The sequence below is a fragment of the Panthera pardus genome, unplaced genomic scaffold, assembly GCF_024362965.1.
Source record: "Panthera pardus isolate Hobbes unplaced genomic scaffold, ASM2436296v1 HiC_scaffold_25, whole genome shotgun sequence".
Classification (NCBI taxonomy): Eukaryota; Metazoa; Chordata; class Mammalia; order Carnivora; family Felidae; genus Panthera; species Panthera pardus.
Genome location: NW_026526821.1, coordinates 89,943,907 through 89,959,454, shown reverse-complemented (window position 1 = coordinate 89,959,454; position 15,548 = coordinate 89,943,907). Strand labels below are relative to the sequence as shown.

The following is a 15,548-nucleotide window of genomic DNA, read 5'->3' as shown; positions in this document are numbered from 1 at the left end:
TGACCAGGAGTTGTGAAGTATAACTGTGATACTGAGTAATCAGACAAGGGCTGGGAGGAGGGGTACTTTATAAACACCACAGGGAGAAAGGAGGACTGCTCTTCTCTCACACGCTGCTGAATCTCAGGATCTCAGCGAGGTCATAGCCAGTCACAGCAAAGGAGCTCCCCGAGGGGTCACAGAATCGGGCACCACACACCTGGGTGTCAGGCACACACTCACCATGACAGTGTTCCACCTGGGGGAGAAGAGGGCTGCTCAGGGCCTGCTGCCTCAGTCTTGGGCCCCCCTCTCCACTCCTGCCACCACACACACCTCAGTGTAGCCACTCTCTGGGCTCCTGCTCAGTTTCCAGATGTGTACAAAGGTGTCTTCGGCTGCAGAGAGAAGCTATAGAAAAGGTGGTGGGCTGAGTGGGCATTGGCACATGCCGACAGGGGACCAGGATAGGCTGGGGTGCCTGGTCCAGATACCCAGGGAGAGGGCTACACTGAGCAGCAGAGGAGTCTGTGAACTTTCTCTCAACATCCCCAGCACCAGGAACAGGGTATGGAGGGATGAAGAAGGAGACTGACCTTGCCCACCTCAGGAGCCAGGTCCAGGGCACAGATGGCCCGGGCATGGGCGCTGATCTGGACATGCAGAGTTCCTGTGCCGGCCTCATACAGACGCACCTGCCCATCCCCGTAGCCTGCTGCTACTGTCCCATGCCACAGCTGCACGGAAGGGCATGGGACCCTGCAAGGGTGATAACCCACTTTAATTTCCTTGGACCCCTCAGGAAGGCATCAGTCTCCTTCCACCTCACCTACCCAAATCCTGGAATTCGGGTCAATAATTTGAATTCGGGCCCTGACCGCCAGACACACAGCAAGCCTGAGTCATCTGCCGTCACCATGTCAGCCACACAGTCCTAAGGAGAAAAGCAGGATCAGTCCTTCCCTTTCCCCCTGCTGGGTCCTGTATACAGAGCAGGAGGGGAGGGGACACAGCATTTGCATCTTTGTCTCTCTAGGGAAAGGGCAAGACATGCAGCTCTCCTGGGCTGAATGGAGGGTTCCCCCAGGATGCATAAAAAGCTTTCTTTGCTTTCCTTAGAGCCTCACTCCCCCTGACCCCACAAACCATGTGTTAGAAGAGGGATATAACTGTCTTCACTGGAAGGATAGTAAAACTGAGCCCAGTGTTACAACCTTCTGGAGGTCCTGCAGGGAGCCAGTCACAGTCATGACTAGAGTCCAAACCCCTTGAGAACCCCCAACTCCAGGCAGCCAACATAGCCCATGGGCCCAGCTGTGGGTCAGGTGCGGTGGAGCATATGAATTAGAAGATACATCCCCTGCTCTCAGGAGGTTTGCAATCCAATTAGGGAGACAAGTGTTGTCTTTGAGAGTAGTGCTGATTCAGGGTTCTGCCAAGGGAGATCAGTGGGAGCGGAAATAGGGGGATGGCTTCCCAGAGAGAGTGGCACTGGGGGTGGGCCTGAATAGGTAGGACTTGCCCAAGTCCAGAAAAGGAAGCTGCACGTGTCAGACTTGGAAAGCATCTTAGAAAACATCTGTCCCAACTCCTCAATCCACACTAGTATTGAAAAGTGTTCATGAACTACTAAATGCCACGTAAATGGAAAGTCGGGCTTCATCACTGGACTTAAGGTTGCTGAAGCCTAGGAAAGTGCAGCAATTTGCCCAAAGCCATCCAGCTGCTTAGTGACAGAGTCAAGACTTAAACCTGGGTGTCCTGCCTCCCAAAGTGGGAAGGCTCCCAAGCTCCCTGGAATTGGTAGGGGGAATCCACTCACCTGTCCCTGGGCAGGTTCAGTGGCAATGTCTGTGACTGGTGTCTGGTGCCCAGCCAGCTCTTCACTCAGTACAATGTTGGGACCCTTGGCTGGGATGTCAAACACCAGTATCCGGCCCGACCATGTTCCTGCGGAACCAGTGCCCCACTGATGGCTTCCTAATCCTCCCCAGTGTCCAACCACCACACGTAGCACTCTTGTCATCCCGTAAACCTTCATAACAACCCCCCGACATGGTGCCCCAACAGCTCTGCTCCTCCAGTGACCACCATTATTCTATCCTACCCTGCCCCTCTGAAGCCCTCCATGCTTTTCTGGAGTCTCTAAGGGCTTCCTTCGATCCCATCCTTCCCTCTAACCCTCAAAAATTCCCTCAAACCTTCAACATCTTCCTGGCCAAAGCCCACACCCCTATACTCCAGCACCCCCCAATTCCCTGCCTTTGGCCCCCTCACCCACACAGATGAAGTGGCCACTGGCAGCAATCCCTCGGGCAAACACAGCCTGTACTGAGTATGAAAGGGGAAAACAATTAGAAATACCACCTCCAGCCCCACCCAACACTCCCTACCCTGACGGCACTCAAGTCCTGCAGGTACCTGGAGATGCATCTCCAGAGTCCAGTGCGTGCCAATAGACCATGACAGAGCCATCTGACTCGTACATCTGCAAGACAAGAAGCAAGGATGGGAGCACAATCCAGCTGACCTTTGCTGAGCTGTGTACTTCACATATTCATGTCAGGCCTTAGCCCATTTAATCCTCAAAACAACTCTGGAAGGCAGGCAGTTTTTATTCCCATTTTACAGAGGAGGACACTGAGGCTCTGATAAGCTAACTAAATTGTCGGAGGTCATACAGCTAGTAAAGGGGCAGGTATTGGAGATGGCACTTGGGAACTGGAAAAGATGGGAGAAAGGAAGATGAGAACTGAGGAAGAATGAGCTAAACATGTGAAAAGTTTGTAAGATTTAGAGACAAGCAGGGAAGGGTCTAGGGGCTTTGGGGAGGAGTTGAGAAAACTCTACTGGGAGAGGGTAGGAAGCGCCTCTTCTTACCTGTATTCCTCGATGTGACGTGAGTACCAGCAACACTCGGAAGGGGAGGACACACCAATGGACCTAGAGGGAAGTGGCCCAGTCGGAAGAAGTGGTCAGAACAGAGGACAGGAGGACTCAGAAGAGCGTTAAATCAGAGGGTTAGGGAAGGCTTACTCCTTGAGGTTTGGAGAGGAAGGACAGAGCTTAGGACCGGGTTCAGCAACACCACTCACCTGGGTGATAAGCGGAGGGCTCACTCCGGCTCCCTCCTTAGCGTGGAGCTGGCGCTGGGCCAAGGGCACACCTTCAGGGGCAGCGCTGACAAGCTGGGCGCTGGGTCCATGGACTACCCCAAAATGTGTGAGGTTGCGGGAGGGCAACTGCAGCACACTGAGGTTGTTGCACAGTGCAGCGGCCGAACCTCGAAGGGGAATGGAGCGCTCCCGGCGGAACATCCTAGTGGAGAGAGGCTCGAATCACAGGCGCGCTGCGAACAGTAGACAGCGGTGATTACAGCGGGAGGAATGGCGGGTGCTGTCATGAGGCACTAAAGACCACTGGGAGTGGGTAAGGATGTGATGGGGAACCCGAGGATGGCGATAGGAGAGTCCGGAGTGGGGAGGTCTTGGGGAGCGGGAAAAGGGAACCCTAGGGCTGAGTCATGGGGCGATGGGGAAATCCCAGAGGAGGAATGGTGATGGCACAGGACCCGATGGCCCCAACCGCCCGAGCGAAGGCGGGGTGAGGCAGGGTAGCCACCGCACCCCTCTTCCCTCAGCTGGCACCCTGAAGCTCCCGGCGAGGGTCAGAGTTCACACCCGCAGATCCGCTTGCCTGACTGCGGAATCTTGAGGTCCCTGCGAATCCACCGCCACCATAGAGACGACGCACGTACGCACGGCCAATAGGCGGGGCCGAGCAACCCAAACGTACTGAGCGCGGCGCGGTTGCCAGGGCAACCGTGGGCGGGGCGAGTCTGCCTGCGAGGGGTGAGCCTCTCCTTGCTAGGCGCCGTTGCTAGGGCGACGGTTAGGCAAGAGCGGCGGCAGCAAGGCAGGGAAGCTGCTTGAAACCCCGGAGTTGGAGCGACCGCTGCGGCGATGGCTCACGAAGGCTCGGTGAGCTTCAGCTCGTCTGGGGGTGCGCTGGAGCACCGGAATCGGCCTTTAAGTTCGGTGGCGGGAACCATGCATGGGGTAGGCTCCGCGCTAGTCGGCGCCGGCCCACCATGGGAGCGTTCGTGGTGACCAAGGAAGCCACATCAGTCTCGGGCAGAAAAATCTACATCTCCACCACGCACGCTAACACGCTCTGCCACAGTCGGAACCTGAAGGAAAAAGTCAAATGGGTGGTGCAGAGCCCAAGAATAGGGCTTTTTGGAAGCAGCTAATGCATGTAATAAGTCTCTTATACTGAGGTACCCATTCAAATGGATAAACCAGAATTGGTCAGGCATTGGGGAGAGGTGTTGCTAAATAAACTCCCTTTCAAGGATTTTTAAGAGAAAGAAATGGATTAAACAACTCTGAGGCTGCACTTAAAAGTCAGATTGTTTATGGGGCGCCTGGGTGGCTCAGTCAGTTGAGCGTCCGGCTTTGGCTCCGGTCATGATCTCAGGGTTTGTGAGTTTGAGCCCCGCGTTGTGCTCTGTGCTGACAGCTCAGAGCCTGGAGCCTGTTTCAGATTGTGTCTCCCTCCCTCTCTCTGCTCCTTCCCCGCTCATGCTCTGTCTCTCTCTCTCTCTCAGAAACAAATAAAACATTAAAAAAAAATTTTAAGTCAAATTGTTTAAAAGCCAAGGAAACTTTAAATAAAACAGATTTGAGGAGGTTTTGTGCTATAATATTTCTAGCCCCTCTGGTCAGGCCATGTCTAGGCACGGTCACTATCACCGGTGCCACCCATGAAACACTGGGAGGGTAAATACAAGAAACAGACTCTCCTCTCCGGATCCTACGTGCCCTGCTCTGGCCAAGCCTGGTCTGGGCTGTGGGTTATTCCCTGGGTTTGCCACCAGGGCTGTTTTCACCAGCAGAGAAGGGAAATGACACTTAAGGGATTTTGAGGCTCAGTGTAAGGTTTAGGAAACACCAGATTTGGGGGAGAATGAATTTGGGAGGATATCTGGTATGAAGCAATAAGGTTGGGGTGAGGAGGCAAAGATTTGGGAAGATTACATTTAGAGGTAAATTTTGGAAAGAACCAAGTTCAGAGAGACTTGAAGGAAAGTGAGAAGGTTCCCAAGAATCTGCTCATAAATTTCTTATGTCCCTAAAATGAATTTATGGAACCAATCTTTTTCTTTTTACGTGGCGTTTTCTTGATTATAAAAGGATAAAGACTCATTATAGTACAGAGAACTTATAAAATAGAGAAGAGCACAAGAAATAAACATATCCACTGTTACAGTTTTGGTGTTTTCCTTTTCTTTCACACATAATGGTTTATACAACTGAGATGATATTGATATGTCATTTTATATCCTGTTTCTATCATGTATCATTACATCATAAGTATTTTCATGTGCCATTGTAAATTCTTCCTAAAGATTATCTTTAATCATTGCATAATATTCCATAATATAGAGGGCACACAATTAACCATATATTCTTTTTGTTACACATATGTTTTAAATATGTTTAAATATGTTTTAAATATTATGCTATTGTAAATGACAGCTCAGAGAGTACTGAAGGATATATTGTGATTTTCACTTCAGAATATGCCTTAAAGGAAGGAAGATTGGACACCTTTTCAAATGTTTGTTAGTCATTTGCAGTTCCACTTTTGTGAAATGTTATGTCCTTTGCTTATCCTTTGGGTCTTAGGCTTTTTATTATTTTTATATGAGTTTTTAGTATACTTGGGAATATTTATCCTTTCTTATATTTATTGCAATTTTTTGAAAGCAGGATAAAGTCAGGCTCTAGGGGCAGACAGACCTGCATATGAATTATGACTCCACTACTTCCTTGCTGTGTAATCTGGGCAAATTCTGTAAAATGAGGATAAAAATAGCAAGGAGTCTAAAAATGTAAGACTTGAGTGGATTGTATGTAAATGAAACATTTAAGTGCCAGTAAATGGTAACTACTGTCAGCTTGTACTTAGGAGTGTTTTTAAAATATGTATAGGAAAAAATTTGCATATATATACATATATATGTGTGTGTGTGTGTATATATATATATATATATATATATATATATATATATATAGCTATTTCTTTATTATTTCTTACATAGCTTTTATGCTTCAGTAGGTCTTTCTCGCCCGGAAATTGTATGACAATTTAACCTATTTTTTCCTACATTTAATTTTTTGCTTATATTTTTATTTCATTTGCATGTGTGTATCCTTTAATTCATCTGGAGTTTATTTAGATGTATATTGTGAAATGAGGATCTAAGTTGATTTAGGGGAGGGAGGAGGCTCTAAAGAGCACTAACCATTTATTGACTCCTTAAGTTCTTTGAACTCTCAAGAACTTTGAACCTTTTGAACTAGTGCCAATAGCAGGGACTGTGTCCTTAGAGCTATATATAGTTTGGGTATACTCTGTAATCTCAAGCAAGTGATGGTTAATTTGTGTTGTTTCAGTTTCTTTGTAAAACGGATTTAGTGAGCTGTTAAGAAAATTAAATTAGCTAGGTCAAACATCTAAAAACGCATCTGACACATCGTAGGCTCTTAGTGGACTGACTGTTCCTTTCAAAAGGCTTTTCCTTCCTACTGGACAACTTGAGAAAGCTTCTTCCTAGCCTATAGCTGTGTCTCCATTCCACTTTTCCAGGTTTCCTGCCCTGATTGCCCCGTTCTTTCCTCACAGAGGCAGATCCGGGACCGCGGGGTGACCCGATCCAAGGCGGAAAAGGCGCGACCGCCTACGGTTCAGGTACCACAGGTGGACATCGTGCCTGGGCGGCTCACGGAAGCGGAATGGATGGCGCTCACGGCCCTCGAGGAGGGAGAGGATGTTGTGGGGGACATCTTGGCTGATCTGATGACGCGAGTCATGGACTCTGCTTTCAAAGTCTACCTGACCCAGCAGGTGGGTCTGGATGGGGGTTCTCCAGACCATCTCCACCCCGCCCCCCCAAACTGGGCTAAGACCCTCTCTCGCCTCCGTAGTGCATTCCATTCACCATCAGTCAGGCCCGGGAGGCGATGCTGCAGATCACCGAGTGGCGCTTCCTGGCCAGGGACGAGGGAGAATCTGCGGTGGCCGAGGACCCCACGTGGGGCGAGGACGAGGAACCTTTGGCATGCACGACGGATGCTTGGGCTCAGGGATCAGTGCCCGTGCTGCAAGCGCCCGCCTCTGTGGGGCTGGAGGAGATCTTCCAAGGCGAAGTAAGACCAGCCCCCAGCTCCCTCCGCCCCTCATCCCCCTACTCTGCGCCTCGCCGCCGCCGCTGCGTCTTCGTTCTCCTCACGGCCTCTCTGGACTCCCCCACCCTTAGTTCCTCTCTCCCCTTTCCGATGTGTCACTATCCACCCTCCACCCCTAACCTCGGTGTATATCCCTAGGACCGAGGGAGCGTGGACCAGATCTCTTTAGGAAGATCGTGGACGGCGAGAGGCTCTCAGGAGCAGATGGAATCTTGGGAGCCTTCTCCAGAGCTGCGAGTCACTCCGGGCCCCCCACCTACCCCAGAGCTGTTTCAGGAGACAGGGACCGAGGGCCTTTTAGAGGAACTGGACGTCCAGGCCGGAGACCACCAGTCCTCGGCTGGATCCTTGAACTCGAGCAGCCAGCTGTCGGTGGAGATGGCGCTCGACGGCAGTCCCCCACCTTTTCCGGATCTGTCCCAGGTAGCCAGCACCCAGGCCTCGGCCCAGAGGGTACCGCCCCGCAGCTCCCAGTTCTCGCTGGAGGACCTCTATCATTGCACCGCCCAGCCGCACGCGGCTGGGGACTGGCTGAAGCTCAAGAAGGAGAAAGTGCCCCGCATGGACTCGGGCATGTCGGTGGCCCGCCCCTCCTCCTCATTCGAGCCACAGCAGCCTAGGTGCGCGGACGCGCTGCGGGGCGCGCGTCACTACAGGGTGGGACGCATGGCCCGGGCGCGCCTGGACCCCGCGCGGCTGCCGCGCCACTGGGTGCGCCCTCTGGCTGAGGTTCTGGTTCCAGACTTCGAGGCGCGCCCGCCGGAAGCCTACCGCGGGAGCAAGAGGGGCAGGAAGACCGAGGCTCGGGCCAGACCCCTAGCACCGGGTCCCGGTGTCCGCGTCTCCCCGACAGTTTTCTTTTCTCTCTCGCCTAGTGCTCCTTTCCATGTCTTGGGCCCGGGCCCTGCTCTCCAATCCCCCTCTTTGAGCTTAGGCCCACCGCCGCCAGGCTTTGGGTCAAAGTTGGCCTTTCCCAGCCCTGGGCTTCGCTTTCTTGCCACCCACCCAACCCTCCAGGATCTGGCCCGGAGCCCCAGCCCTAAACAGTGGCCAGGTGCCAAGTGGCCCAGTGGCTGGGAGGGGGCGGCTGAGTTGCTGGGCGAGATGTGGGTAGGCCGCTGCCACGTACCTCTGCATGGCCTTCATCCCAGGGACCTGGAGGGTCAGGATCCACACAGGTGGCCTCAGACGGCATCCGGAGTCCTCGAGGCCACCTCCCAGGTGATGTGGAAGCCCATGTTGCTGCCTGAGGCAGTGAAGCTGGCTCCTGGTGTGAGCTTGTGGAACCCAACCACCCAGGTGCTGCTCAGATCTGCAGTACCCCAGCAGGCAGACACAGAAGGCAGCATCTCTCTTCCCATCCAGCAGCACCCCATCCAGACTGGTGCCCCAAAGCCTCAGGTGACCATGAGACAGCTAACGAAGAATTCAACACCCAAAGTGTGGCCACTCCTCTCCAGGGACCTGACCCATTCTGGGTCCTGAAGCTCAGCCAGTACTTTCCTTCTTTCTACTTGCCAGAATAAACACCTCAGTTGCTTTAAGAGTTGGCCTGATGTCTGTCAGTTTCTTCCAAGGGTGCTTACTCAGGAGCAGTTGTCCTGCCGGCCTGGAAGGATATGGAACACTGGGTCCAGGGAATAACCCCATTTCCACCCTTAGGAGACCCTGCATTAGGGCCAAGGTTGCTCCCCAGCAGAGGCATTCTGGAGAACCATCTCCCTCTCTACAAAGGAATAGACATAAGGGCTACAGGTGGGGTCTGCTTCAACTGGACGAACTTAGAGTCTCTTTGCAGCAGGGGACTGAGGGGACAGCCCTGCTTAAGCACACCGTGATTAAAGACAGGAGAAATTTGATATTTTGCTTCTCCAGTTCTGGAGCTCATAAATTCACCTTAGGATGGAAGTCCAAGTTTCACTTGTAGACAACTATGAGCCTACACAGGAGAACACTGACTCTAGGCCAAGGATAGCAGTGAGGCAATCAAGTGACTAAGGCACTCAGCTGAAGGTGGAGTTCACTCTCAGTTTCAAACAGGACGCTTGAACAAATCAGAGAGTGACTGCCTCTTTAAATTTTGTGTCCTGGACAGCACACCAGCCTGACTGCTCAACCCCACTCAGCTTTGACTAGCTCCTCCCCAACTTACCTTCACTTCGGCACAACACTTCTGGTAGCAGGTCAGCAAGTTTTTGCAATGTTGCAGTGGTCTCTACTCAGCACCCTTGTCGGGAGCCCTGGCTCTGTCCTGCTCATTCTGGTCCTCCTGCATAGACTATGTATGTGGCCTTGGCATAAGTCTCATCTTTGGGACCTCCAGCACTGCTCCACAGACTTGACTGGGAAGACAGCGGTGGTGACTGGAGCCAACAGTGGTGAGTGCCCTTCTCATCCTGCCACCTCATTTGGCGTCTCAGTCCAGTCCCCCAGTAGCCCCAGTGAGGCTGGCCAGAGAGCCAGCACGCACTTCAGTCACACCCCAGACTAGCCTATTCTGAAACTGCCCTTCTACAGGTATTGGGAAGGCCGTGTCCCAGGAGCTGGCCCGCCGTGGGGCCCGGGTGATCCTTGCCTGCCGTAACTGGGAGTATGGACAGCAAGCCCTGGCTGAGATCCAAGTAGCCTCGAAGAGCAACTGCCTCCTGCTTGGCCAGGTGGACTTGAGCTCTATGGCCTCCATCCGTAGCTTTTCCCGGTGGCTTCTGCAGGAGTGTCCTGAGATACATCTGCTGGTTAACAATGCTGGAACCTGCGGTACATGCCTTGAACTGCTGCCCCCAGACACATTGCAGGAGCCTCCTTTCCAGTTCAGGGACCCTAAAACAGGCACCCCCAAACCTAACTGGTGCACCCTGCTGAATAACTTTAATTCGCACGTGATCCTAAAAAGCCTACCTTGAGTAATAGCCTCCATCCTTGCACGTACATGTTCCTATGGAGTTTCTACTGAATGCCAATATATGCCCTAGGTCTGTATCCCTCCATCACCCACTACCTATGTTCTCATTTCCTCCCAGGATTTCCCAAGACACTTACCCAAGAGGGCCTTGATCTCACCTTTGCCACCAACTATGTTGGGCCCTTTCTGCTTACAAATCTACTCCGAGGTAAGGAAGGATGGCTGCCTACCTTCTGTGCTGCCCTCACTTCTCATTCCCCTGGCATTTTCGTAGCTTACTGTTTCCAATGGCTACTTCCCTTCCCTTGGCCTCAGCTGCTCACTGAGTGATGACACAGTAAGCTTTTTGATGCACACAGCAGGGCAACCCGCCTGACCTAAGTCAGGACTGGGAGGCTGGTACTGAAATCGGTCAGGCCAAAATATAACCAGCAAGGGGATATAAGATCCACCTCTCTTTCCCCCAGCTCTGAGTTCTAGGTAAACCAGTAGAGTCAGTCATCTCGACAAGAGCTTCTTAAGGGTGGCACTAGACCACTAGGAATATAGACACCAGGAATGCCTACTTCCTGCTCTCAAATAGCTCAATATCCCCCAGGAATCTAGACAGAACACATCACTGTCTTGGACCCAAGTCCTTTGACTTTCCGATTTTTTAATCTTTTCTAATTAAGGAGGTTTGGGTTCTTGCTGGGGAAGCTGGGGCAGAGTGAGTGGTGGGCACTTTCTTCCTAACATTTTCTCCTGGATTGCACCCTCTTTAAAATAAAATCAATTTGGGGGGTTAGGTAATATGTGTCCAAAACATAAAACTGAAAGTGTACAAAAGGGATGACATTTCAAAAACTCTCCTCTCGGGCGCCTGGGTGGCTTGGTTGGTTAAGCGTCCGACTTCGGCTCAGGTCATGATCTCATGGTCCGTGAGTTCGAGCCCCGCGTCGGGCTCTGTGCTGACAGCTCAGAGCCTGGAGCCTGTTTCAGATTCTGTGTCTCCCTCTCTCTGACCCTCCCCCGTTCATGCTCTGTCTCTCTCTGTCTCAAAAATAAATAAACGTTAAAAAAAATTAAAAAAAAAAAAACCTCTCCTCTCAGGGGCGCCTGGGTGGCTCAGTCGGTTAAGCAGCCAACTTTGGGCTCAGGTCTTGATCACTCTGTTTGTGAGTTCAAGACTTGCTTTGGGCTCTGTGCTGACAGCTGGGAGTTCAGAGCCTGGACCCTGCTTTGGATTCTGTGTCTCCCTCTCTCTCTGCCCTCCCCCACTCACTCTCTGTCTCTCTGTCTCTCTCTCAAAAACTGAATAAATGTTAAAAAAAATTAAAAAAAAACCCAAAAAACAAAAAACCCTCTCCTCTTCTGCTTGAAAATCAGCTACGCGTTTGCCTCTTGGGAGGCAATTTGTGTTGCCAGGATCTCATGGGCTCTTTAGTGGCTGATTAAATTAGCCACAAATGGAAAGTGAACAAGCGCAAGGCAAAACTGCATGGGTTTGCAAGTAGGAATGTTTTGTCTCCTTTGCAAAAATTCTAACACCCTGGCTGCACCTTGCTTAGTAGTAGGTTCTTAAACTGTCTTTTCTCTTCTTCTTCTCTTATCTATTCTTCTTCTTGCCACTTCTAGAAATCACTTTTCACCATATTACTTGCTTAAAATCCTTGGAAGGAAGGTGCTCTATCCTTTACAGGAGAGACTCTAAACCCCTTATCTCCACTTACAGACCCCCTGCAGACTGAGAGCCTCGCCTTTTGCCCCTCCTTAATCCACACTTTTCTCTCTAGCAGACAATCTGTAGCTCTTGGTCCGCACTTTTTTCCCCCCTCCAGCTGTGCTTTTTGCACGTGTAGTTGCCTCTATCTGCACTGTCCTCTCCCACTCTTTTACCCTAACTTTATTTAGTTCATCCACCAAGACTGAGCACAGATACTGCCTGTGCTGTGAATCTTGTCCTTCACCTCCCCCAGCAGCCTCCCATTTATGGGGCTCCCTTAGCCTTTGTACACATCTCTGTTCCTGCATTGACATTGTTCCAGGATGATCGGTCTCCAGTTAGGCTGTGAGCCCCTTTAGTCTTTATGTCACTATGCCTAAAAGTTTGGGGTCTGTTCTCTTTAAGAATAATTCTGTTTCCAGCAAAATTTTGGCTAAATACCACCTGCTCAATTTTTCATTTGTGATTCTTAATTTAAATGTAGGGCTCAAAATAGTTTTAGCATTTTGAACACTGTAAACTCATATGTGACAACTACTATTTTTAGTATTTTATAGAATCCAGACTCTCTCTCTCTCTCTCTCTCTCTCTCTATATATATATATATATATATATATATATATAAAATGTTAAGTGCCTTACTATGTATATATATATATAGTAAGGCACTTAACATTTTTTTTAATGTTTATGTATTTATTTTGAAAGGGGGAGGGGCAGAGAGAGAGGGAGAGAGAGAATCCCAAGCAGACTCCGTTCTGTCAGTGCAGAGCCTGATGTGGGGCTCCATCTCATGAACCATGAGATCATGACCTGAGCTGAAATCAAGAGTGGGACACTCAACTGACTGAGCCACTCAGGTGCCCCCCACCCACTTTTTTTTTTAAGATTTAACTTGTACTATTTATTGTATTTATTATTATTATTTTTTACTTTGGAAGATAGTGGTTTGTTTTTTTTAACACTTTCCCAAGTGTCTCTATACACATTTCTTTCCCCACTCAACATAGCACCCTTATGTCCTTAGCACCTATCTAGGTGTCTGCCACAATCCAGAGACCTAACGAACATTTGGGTGACAAATATGTGAAAGACAGGTGACATGATGTCTCCAGTCTCTCCTTTTCCCTCTTGGCCACCAATGAGGTAAAACATAAATAAGGATCCATTAAATTAGCTCCAGCTGGCAAGTGGAAGAAAAACAAGGCAAAAGTCCAAACTCTACAATGAAAGAGGAGGAAAAACATTAGGAAAGTAGCTAATGAAAATGAGTCTCAGTTCACATTAAGCTGTCCTGTGCCTAGCCTGGGGAATGTGGGGGGTGGGCAGTGACCCTATCCTGAAAATCCTGGATGGTCCCTGCTCTCTTGGAGTCACCTGGAGAGGTAGGTTGGGGAGTGGGCATGGGAGTTCACTCCAGAACTTGGATCGAATGAGTGTGGTTCTCTTTCTACCCAGGGGCCCTACAGCGGGCAGGGTCAGCCCGGGTGGTGAATGTGTCTTCCTTTCGGCATGCACATGGGTATGTTGATGAGGAACATCTGACAGGGGCTGGTAAACCCTTGATCTTTAACCAGAATTATGACTGCAGCAAACTGCTCTTGACCTCCTTCACTGGGGAGCTTGCCCGGAGACTTCAAGGGACAGGTAATTGCCTATGAAACCCCATTATTCCTCCATTCCCAACACCACCTCCCAACAGTCCACATCTCATCCCAATATGTTCTGGCTAGTGTCCCCCAACCCAGCTGTTAATCTCTGCCATTTTTCATCTATGCAGCCTGTATTTCACTCAAGTCTGTCTTCACATCTCCCTTTCAATCTTTCCAACTCTTATCACTCCTAACATCCCTTTCCTCTCAGTATTTTCCAATACCAACACCATCCGTTATGTTCCTCCTAAAGTTCACCCAATGCTTTCAAATACTTATGTCTCCTTACTGGCTTGAACACTACCATTCGTGTAAGTTCCAGAGGACCGACTTCCTGGACACCACCCCAAGCCTCTGGTTACGTCTGCCCACAGACCTGGTAGGATCTTTGCATTATTGCATACTGGAGAACCGCACTTAACTCTTTCTTCCCATGCTCTACTTGTGTCTCATCCTTTCAGGTGTGACTGTGAACTCTGTGGACCCGGGTATAGTGTACACAAATATCATGAAGCATTTTTCTTGGTCATACCGCTTCCTCTTTTGGCTCTTCAACTTCTTCTGTAAGGTGGGTAGGGGAGGAGCTGGCTAGCCTGAAGAGGGTGGGGCAGGGCTCTGCTTCTGTGCGTCCCCAGTAGGCTAAAGTCAGCTTGGCATGACTCCTTCTCTTCTCCCATGTCTCTACAGGATGTCAGACAAGGTGCAGTCCCAGTCCTCTACCTGAGCTTGGCAAAGGAGTTGGATGGCATTTCTGGAAAATATTTTAGCAGTTCCTGTAGGATAATTCTTCCCGCGAAAGCTGCTCAGGATCCTCAAGTGGCCCAAAGGCTCTGGAATGCCACGGTCCAGCTAACAAACCTGGACAAGATGGACTGATCCCCCGTGCCCCCAGCCCTAACTTTGCCATCCTCCCTGATTCCCAGCCCCTACTCTGATCATGCCTTTTGTTTGTTGGCTCCAAGCATCAATCACCTTGTCTAGTATAGCGATCACGTCCTTTTCCTGTTGCCTCAGTGGCATGAGAGCTCAGATTAGCCAGGGGACAGTTTTAGCTTCTACTTTACTGCCAGTTCTCTAATGGAAGTGTTCATTCCTTGGATGCTGGGATCTCCAAATCTACAGAGTCCCACGTTGTGGTGACCGGGGGGTAAAACTCCTTCCAGTGGAGATTAGGGGTGCTGGAAGAAGGGAAACTTCCACCTGTACCTCTTAGTTTCTACCCATGTACTTACTGACTCTGGGGGAGACAGCACCACACAATGCCATCTTGATTAAAGCATATACCACATCCTGTAGGATAGCAGTCTGACTTCACAGAGTGTTGTCTCTCAACTGGTACTGTAACTGAGCCTGCAGATGATCATTCCACATTTCCGTTAAACCAGCTGCTCCTGGGTGATGCGCCAAGCATTCAGATCAGTGAATTCTGGTGGTGGGAGCCAATTGTTTTTTCCCTCAGGTCTTGGTTCATCTGTATAAATTTGGGGATCGGCTCTTCAAATTTCACACACATACATGAATACTTTTTGTGGTTGCATTCCATCTATGATGTGCAGTTTTCCTAACCTTGGACAAGTATACTCCTGTTTAACTCTCTTTAATATCTTTACCAAATTTTCAATAATTTTATCCATAAAGATCTTGCACCAGTTTTACTATATTTAATTCAGGTACCTTGATTTTGACATGATTGTAAATGGGGCTCTTTAACATTTGTGTGCTGATTGTCTATCAAACAACTTGGAAAAGTTGTCTAATTTTAATGAGTTCTCTGTAGGTGCTTTTGGTTTTCCTACATAGAAAATCACCCCATCAAGGAAAAATAAGTTTTACTTCTTCCCTTTCAAGTATTCTAATTTTTGTTTCTTTTTCTGGGAGACCCTCATAGATATTCTGGTGTTAAACCAACCCTGTATTTCTGAAGTAAACCCAGAAGCCACCTAGCATTTCTGGTCGCAGTGTTGCATAGACATTGCTAAATTGAACATGCTCATTATTGTTTAGCACTTTGTACTGTGTTCATAAATGAGATTGACCTATACTTTTCTTCTTAAACT

At 49.7% G+C, this 15,548-nt stretch overlaps 3 protein-coding genes across 9 annotated transcripts; 2 read left to right on the top strand and 1 right to left on the bottom strand.

Moving 5' to 3' along the window:
* Positions 1 to 51: 51 nt before the first annotated feature.
* WDR54 (WD repeat domain 54) lies at positions 52 to 3,837 on the bottom strand. Of its 6 annotated transcripts, none has more exons than XM_019442501.2 (10): positions 3,660 to 3,837; positions 3,075 to 3,297; positions 2,860 to 2,922; positions 2,401 to 2,467; positions 2,257 to 2,310; positions 1,802 to 1,929; positions 813 to 913; positions 576 to 738; positions 316 to 390; positions 52 to 238 (listed from the first exon to the last, which is right to left on the bottom strand). In XM_019442501.2, the coding sequence occupies exons 2-10, from the start codon at positions 3,294 to 3,296 to the stop codon at positions 107 to 109; spliced, it is 1,005 nt and encodes a 334-aa protein (XP_019298046.1). In that variant the 5' UTR covers position 3,297; positions 3,660 to 3,837; the 3' UTR covers positions 52 to 106. The 6 variants fall into 6 exon arrangements, with proteins under 6 accessions (XP_019298046.1, XP_019298000.1, XP_019298038.1 ...); XM_019442455.2 differs by having other exon boundaries at positions 3,676 to 3,837; XM_019442493.2 differs by having other exon boundaries at positions 3,075 to 3,328; positions 3,627 to 3,733.
* A 9-nt stretch (positions 3,838 to 3,846) lies between these two features.
* CUNH2orf81 (chromosome unknown C2orf81 homolog) lies at positions 3,847 to 8,776 on the top strand. The gene is made up of 4 exons (XM_019442327.2): positions 3,847 to 3,959; positions 6,670 to 6,891; positions 6,972 to 7,193; positions 7,371 to 8,776. Exons 1-4 carry the CDS (start codon positions 3,942 to 3,944, stop codon positions 8,715 to 8,717), a joined length of 1,809 nt encoding a protein of 602 aa, XP_019297872.2. The 5' UTR covers positions 3,847 to 3,941; the 3' UTR covers positions 8,718 to 8,776.
* A 100-nt stretch (positions 8,777 to 8,876) lies between these two features.
* LOC109263126 (retinol dehydrogenase 12-like) lies at positions 8,877 to 14,794 on the top strand. Of its 2 annotated transcripts, XM_019442512.2 has the most exons (6): positions 8,878 to 9,610; positions 9,750 to 9,989; positions 10,253 to 10,342; positions 13,298 to 13,486; positions 13,953 to 14,059; positions 14,179 to 14,794. In XM_019442512.2, the coding sequence occupies exons 1-6, from the start codon at positions 9,433 to 9,435 to the stop codon at positions 14,365 to 14,367; spliced, it is 993 nt and encodes a 330-aa protein (XP_019298057.1). In that variant the 5' UTR covers positions 8,878 to 9,432; the 3' UTR covers positions 14,368 to 14,794. The 2 variants fall into 2 exon arrangements, with proteins under 2 accessions (XP_019298063.1, XP_019298057.1); XM_019442518.2 differs by lacking the exon at positions 10,253 to 10,342 and having other exon boundaries at positions 8,877 to 9,610.
* The last annotated feature ends 754 nt before the right edge of the window (positions 14,795 to 15,548 follow it).

Bases quoted from the DNA above. Each gene is read 5' to 3' on its own strand.
- CUNH2orf81 (XM_019442327.2), top strand. The intron at 6,892-6,971 runs GTGGGTCTGGAT...TCGCCTCCGTAG, and splicing joins AAGTCTACCTGACCCAGCAG to TGCATTCCATTCACCATCAG. The intron at 7,194-7,370 runs GTAAGACCAGCC...GTATATCCCTAG, and splicing joins AGGAGATCTTCCAAGGCGAA to GACCGAGGGAGCGTGGACCA.
- WDR54 (XM_019442455.2), bottom strand. From the start codon at position 3,719: ATGGTGGCGGTGGATTCGCAGGGACCTCAAGATTCCGCAGTCAG. The intron at 2,923-3,074 runs GTGAGTGGTGTT...ACTTCCCTCTAG, and splicing joins GCCCTCCGCTTATCACCCAG to GTCCATTGGTGTGTCCTCCC. The intron at 391-575 runs GTCAGTCTCCTT...CCTTTTCTATAG, and splicing joins TGGCTCCTGAGGTGGGCAAG to CTTCTCTCTGCAGCCGAAGA.
- LOC109263126 (XM_019442512.2), top strand. From the start codon at position 9,433: ATGTTGCAGTGGTCTCTACTCAGCACCCTTGTCGGGAGCCCTGGCTCT. The intron at 9,611-9,749 runs GTGAGTGCCCTT...GCCCTTCTACAG, and splicing joins GGTGACTGGAGCCAACAGTG to GTATTGGGAAGGCCGTGTCC. The intron at 10,343-13,297 runs GTAAGGAAGGAT...CTTTCTACCCAG, and splicing joins GCTTACAAATCTACTCCGAG to GGGCCCTACAGCGGGCAGGG.